Source organism: Melanotaenia boesemani, chromosome 14 (assembly GCF_017639745.1).
Source record: "Melanotaenia boesemani isolate fMelBoe1 chromosome 14, fMelBoe1.pri, whole genome shotgun sequence".
Lineage (NCBI taxonomy): Eukaryota > Metazoa > Chordata > Actinopteri > Atheriniformes > Melanotaeniidae > Melanotaenia > Melanotaenia boesemani.
In genome coordinates, this window is record NC_055695.1 from 4195379 (window position 1) to 4201569 (window position 6191).

Here is a 6191-nt window from a genome sequence, read left to right on the forward strand (position 1 = left end):
TGCTGTTTCTGGGGTTTGGTGCATTTAGTTTTCCTTTACCTTAAGAGTTCACAGTCAGATTTAGAATGGCAAGGATGTAACTGTAATTCCTACACTTCACCACGAGAGGGCATGTAACAGTGAGCGCTACCGTCTCGATGTGTGAAAGTGGTCATATCCTGAATATAAAGAGTTTAAGTTGTATCCACATCAATGTATTAACCTATACACCCATTGTATACTGATAGATACATAAGGGAAGTTTCTTGAGTTTAAAACTTTGAAAATAAATGAGTATTGTTTGGTTTCGTATGCAAGGTTTATTTGTTTTGGAGCATCAACAATGGCAAGTGCTCATCAGACCTCTGCAGCTCTTAAAATAACATGACTGCAAATGATTAGAAAAAAATCCCTTAGCCTGTGAACTGCCCCTCCAACATTAACTTTGGAAAGAAAAACAGCTCCAAAAGTAAATATTTTACAACATGCAAATGTCCAGACTTGTCAGTGTGCAATTACAACGCATATATCTTTGAAAACAACAGTATTTCTACTGAAATATGTGGCCTTAAGAAATTAACAATGTCATTTGTATTGATAACATTTTGACTCGATTTGCTAATTCAATAAAATGTTCACGTGGTTATGTAAATTAAAGTTGTTTTTGATTTTTTTAAAAACGGGAATGTGCTCAAAGCACAAAACAATCTATGAACCACTTAGCTTTTAAGACTTGGAAATTGAAGAAACAGGAAAAAAAAGCAACCACATTTTAAATCAGCGCCTTTCAAACTATGCTTTTTGAAAAATGAAATTGTTTGATTGTTATATTAGGAATATCTGTGAAGAGCACACTTCCATTCACTTTTTCAGAGTTGCTGCGGACAAATTCTCTACATTGAACAGTTAAAAGACAAATTAACCTAACTAACCTCTTCAAAACAGAAAAGACTGAGCAGCAGAGAAACAGTAGTGCTGTTTGGATGATTACAGTCTTTAGTTCTGTCAGTATATGTTGTTGGCAAAAATCGGTAATCTGTGGGTGGTACAGGAGAAGAATCCTCAAGAAGGAGCACGTCTTCATGAAAAATTGTGTTCAGGATCACAATGTTGTAGACACTGTAAAGGATTCAGGCCTACCTGTAAAGCAAAAGCAAATTAAATGAATGAATGAATAAACTTTTTTTAACCAGGTGTGTCAATTGAGAACTTATTCTCATTTTCAATGATGAACTGGAACAGAGGCAAGAATAAAGCATGCAATAAATCAGGGATCTTGCATGTGTCCCTGCAGGTTCTCAGTGCCCCTGCCTCAACACACCTTAAATCAGTCAGTAATTTGCAGACTTGTGCAGAGTTTGTTCAAGTCTGAGTCATGCGTGTTGCAGCAGGGACACTTCAAAAACCTGCAGGACTCTGGCCCTTGAGAACCAAGATTGAAGATCCCTCCAATAAATGAATGAAATGTATTCAGTTGTCTGCAAAATTATATCTTTATATATATATATATATATATATTTATTATTTTTATTTTTTTACATATATACACATTTGTATTAACATTAGACACACATTTATTTTAATAGGAATTATTTAAGAATTATTACCTCAACCTTTTACTTGCTAAACAATGTCCATGACCCACATGTTTGCATCAAGGATATTTGTGAACTCCTCTGCCAACTCAGGGTATGATGCATAGTTGTTTGGGACCTCCAACACACATCCACATGTGTGGGATGTTGGTCTTCTTGTAAAGATGCTCTCTGGGTCAGTAAATCTAACCTGAATCTTTTGAGCAACTATGAGGTCTGCACCTGTTGAAAACCAGAAAAGCCATTCAATCAGTCTGTAGAGTCAAAGATAATTGATTGTTTTGTGTAGTACAGCAATAATTCTTGTTTTGATATAAAACAGTATCAGTTTATTGTGCTAAAGCCAAAATATAAACAAATGCTCACTTATATCGTATGACAAGATATATTATTAAGTTAGAAGTGGAAGGATTCACAATTGCAAATTATAGTGCCGAAGCAAAAGTAGTTGAACTAATAGCTGAGCAAGTTTAGAAATAACCACAAATTATTGTTATGTCAAGCTTCAAATTTTAAATTTGGCCTTTATAAGTGTAAAATGCATTATCTAAAAATACATTTATTGTATTGGATTAAATACTTCATTGATGTACAGAATTTATTAACAGTTGAAAATTATTTCCTTACATATAATACATGTTTTGTCCATTGAAGCATTTGATTATATTGTAGGCAATAAAAAGCTATGAAATAAAAAGGTAAAATACTACTACTAATAATAATAATAATACAAATTACCAGTACAAAATCTGAGAAATTTCCTCAGCCGAAGTTCAGTGCAGTTCCTTATGAACTTCTTCAGGAAGTCAAGGATCTGACTCTCTCTCTTGTTGAGGGTTTCATGCTCTAACATGGCAATAACTTTCCTGGGAGAAGGAGTGAGACTGGAAAAGACTTCATCCAGTCCTCCAGGAGGGAGTTTGAGCTCTTTGAGAACACAGCTCCAACACTCTGCTATGTATGCGGGATCCTGTACTAGTTCTTTATGTGCAACTTCAAGTATGGTTTTCCTGACATTGGCCTCTGTTACCAAAATTTTCACATCATGGGCCTCAAGGAAATCCAGCCATTCCTCTGTTGTAGAGACAGACTTTAAGTCTTTGGTAGCCTGCTCTGCTACTTCCTTTTCTTCTGAGGGAATGGTCTCCAAAAAAGAAGAAAATAGATCATCATCCTGGATTTCAAGTCCCAGACAGTGGGAGAGAAAGGGCTTTGGTAGCACAATAGGAAAGTATTTCACCATGTTGTAGCCAAGGACCATGACTTTAGCTATGTTTTCCCACACATCTTTCATGTCATGTCTTGTAACTGGTATTTTGATAATATTTCCAGAGGTGCACTTCACAATAAAGGTTTCCCAGTACTCACTGAGTGCATCACGCAGAACTCCACCATTGTCTTCACCTTTTTCTGTACTACCATTGGGCTGGATCATTTCAATCTCCAGAAGGCAATCATTAATAGAGACAAGACCATCACTGAAGGCAGCATTTAATTCTTGAAAAACACTTCCCCTGTGTAGCCTTAGCTTGGTGGTCTTTAGTGGTTGGCATGGATTCTGGACTCTTAAAGAACTTTCCACTTGAACGGGGTCCAAAGGAAGGGTGTCATCAAGTTCATAAAAGCCATCACAAAGAGAGGCATGTCCAATAACTACCTCTTCATCATCAGAGACTGATGCCTGTGTTACCAGAATGATGTGTTCCTCTTCACCCATGTCATTGTCAGATGAAAAGAAAGTCACAGAGTCCCAAGATGCACTGGCAGAGGTAGCTGTATCAGTAACTTTATTTGTTTCATCTGAGAAAGCAGTGTCTTGTTGTGCTGCTTGTGGTGACTCATTTTCAAGTGTCCATTCATTTTCTGATTCAATGTTTGATGCAGAAATATCAAGTGTTTCAGTCATGTCACATTCATATTTCTTACATGACAAATACAATCTTAACATTCGAACTTTGCGCTTCTCATATTGCTGGCTTAATGTGGTTGTTGGATCTAGCTCTTCCTCTGTAAAGTCACGCATAGTGAATTTAAATTCACTGACATTTCCAAGCCTACTTTTTCCATTTGGAAAGAAAAGATCTTTCCCAGTCTCTATCAGCTCTGCCATTGTGGTACTCTTTGGCGCCTTCAAATGCCTGGTACCTCCTCCTCTTCTCTCTTTTATCTGAATGCACCGGCCATTGTCTTCTTCAAAAAGACCCATTTGAAATGCACGCTCAGGTTTTAGAGCATTTAAGTTACCAGCCAGCTTTTCTCCACGAAAGTCTCTTGCACTTCTTCTTGCATTCCGCCTGTCATTGAGCTTGGACATTAGACTGGCTGTTGCTTTTGAAACAGATGTGGTCCCTTCCAGAACAGCCACTTCTCTTCTGCAATACTGCCTTATTGCCATGCGATCACCAATTTTGGGCACATATTTCATCAATTGCTCATCTGTCATATCATTGACAGCATAGCAGTCAATCTGTGAAATAAAAATGAAAGTTATTGTTAAATTTTGTCCCCCACCCTTGACCAAAAATTACAGGGTTAAATCACAACATGCATCAGAAAAAATGTGTCCGCTATCTATTGTGGAAGATAAGATTAACAATGGACAAAACAACAGAATATACGGTTATCTAGTAAGTAAACAAACACTAGTATCAATTTGGTATCTTTTTGACATCTCTGCTTGTTGCCACATTTATATCCACATAAGTCTACAATTACCTTTTTACTGTGCAGAATATGAGCAGTATTTACAGTAATTAAGTAAGTAAAGCTGATAAAGTCTGACAGAAATGAAAAGCAAAAGCAGCATACCACTGACAATTTGGATATCACTTTCAGTCGCTGTAATTCATTAGGAATGACTAAACGGTATTTCATGTTGCAATCAAGAAATATGGATTCCTAATCTACACAAACTCCCTCCCTAGAGAATAAAATTGTGGGGTTAAAGAGAAGAGGGCAAGTACTTTTGGGCTTTTGGTGTTTGATTTTTTTACTTTCAAAACATACATGCTCTTAAAAGGTGGTGCCTAAAACTCAATTATCAAATGCTATTTTACAAAAATATTATCAATATAATGGGTGATATTTTTTGTCAAACAAATTTGAATAAAAGATCATAGTATAGCAGAAGCAATGTTAGACACAGAGAAGAATAAACATTGAAAAAAAGAGTGTTGATACATCTACAAACCCAAAATGTACTTGTTTTTTTAAATTTCAGGCACCAAATTCTCACAACATTTTAGGGTGTTTAGATCTATCCATGCATATCAATAATCTATTCTGTTCTTTGAGGTTGTCACATACCTTCTCATCAATCAACTTGGCAATCAGTGTGTCATTCAACTTTCGCTGCTCTTGTAAGAATTCCAGGAATTGTGGATCCATTCTATGACAAATGAATAATTTTATGTCAGGCAATATTCATAATAACAACAACAAGAGTAATAATAATAATTTATTATTATCTATTATTATTATCATAACAACAAATCTACTTCTGCTATCACTGTTACTAGTGCTACTACAAATATTATGACTAATAAATAATAATAATAATAACAACAATAACAATAGCCTGGATACTGTAAATTAAAGATTCAACACATCACACTTCTAAGTTAGCATCAACTGATTTATTCACATGAAACGTCCAGACAGGGGTTCTCAAACGTTTGACCCACAACCCCTAAGATAAAAGTTAATGTTTGCGACCCCCTCCATACTGAATTTTAATATTGCATCAGTTTTTTTTAATTGTTTTGTTTATGGATTAATATATTAACGCCAAACAATTTATTTTCATAAACACACTCATTCTGACAGCCATACTTATTAATTAGATGAATGTAGGCCCTTTTAAAACAAAAAGATACAGCGACCACCACAGCAGTTTGAGGTGTGTGTGTCTTTTATCAGGTTCAGAGTGTGTAACACTTCTATTCAATTAGTCTGTCCATAAAAGAGGTTCAACTAACTCTGAGTTTAAAAAGAAACCCTGGATCAACTTACTATGACCTGAACAACTCTGAGTTTTGGTTCCAGATCAGCTGCTGATCAGGAAATAACACATCTGTTAGAGTTCTGAAACTGTCCTTTTATTAAATAAATAATTGTTTACTAATTCATATCTAAATCTCGGGAATCACGTTAGTATGAACAACCTATGTCTGACATCAGCTTCAGGTAGGAGAAAGCAGGTAGAAACTGCGGGTTACTTTATGGTGAGCCTGCCAGTAGGCCTAAGAAGGTTTTCTTCAAGGAGTTAGCGTGGTAACAGACTCGGGGCAAGACAATCTCTTTCTGGAACAGAAAACTCAAAGAGTTTCCCCCTATTTAAAGTTAATATACTCAAAAGGTAGCCAAGCTACAGTACAACTTGCGGTTTGACACATTATTAGGCTTACTTGTATGTAATGGAATCTTTTGACCGGGAGTTCAGTTAAAACAGTTTCATAGGAAGCGGAAACCATCACTTTTACAAGCAAATCTCCAGCCAACCAGTTTGGCTAACGAGGACGGCCCTAACGCGCATCTGCGCAAATGCAAAAGTCTTATCTCAGTGTAACATAGCCTAAATAGTCATTTTGTAGTGCGCTGATTGAAATATGACACTGC

The 6191-nt window shown here is 36.1% G+C and overlaps 1 protein-coding gene across 3 annotated transcripts; it reads right to left on the reverse strand.

Annotated features, from left to right (window-relative positions):
* Positions 1–137: 137 nt before the first annotated feature.
* Positions 138–5004, reverse strand: LOC121652708. 3 transcript variants are annotated; one of them, XM_042005633.1, is made up of 4 exons: positions 4881–5004; positions 2313–4041; positions 1587–1799; positions 138–1119 (listed from the first exon to the last, which is right to left on the reverse strand). In XM_042005633.1, the coding sequence occupies exons 1-3, from the start codon at positions 4959–4961 to the stop codon at positions 1603–1605; spliced, it is 2007 nt and encodes a 668-aa protein (XP_041861567.1). In that variant the 5' UTR covers positions 4962–5004; the 3' UTR covers positions 138–1119; positions 1587–1602. The 3 variants fall into 3 exon arrangements, with proteins under 3 accessions (XP_041861567.1, XP_041861569.1, XP_041861568.1); XM_042005635.1 differs by having other exon boundaries at positions 1587–1796; positions 4881–4962; XM_042005634.1 differs by having other exon boundaries at positions 138–1015; positions 4881–4962.
* Positions 5005–6191: the final 1187 nt, after the last annotated feature.

What these genes read in the sequence shown, in the direction of transcription:
- LOC121652708 (XM_042005633.1), bottom strand. Translation starts at nt 4,961, where the DNA reads ATGGATCCACAATTCCTGGAATTCTTACAAGAGCAGCGAAAGTTGAAT. An exon ending in CCAAGTTGATTGATGAGAAG is followed by an intron (nt 4,042 to 4,880) that starts GTATGTGACAAC and finishes TTTATTTCACAG; the next exon opens with ATTGACTGCTATGCTGTCAA. An exon ending in ATTTCTCAGATTTTGTACTG is followed by an intron (nt 1,800 to 2,312) that starts GTAATTTGTATT and finishes TCTGGTTTTCAA; the next exon opens with CAGGTGCAGACCTCATAGTT.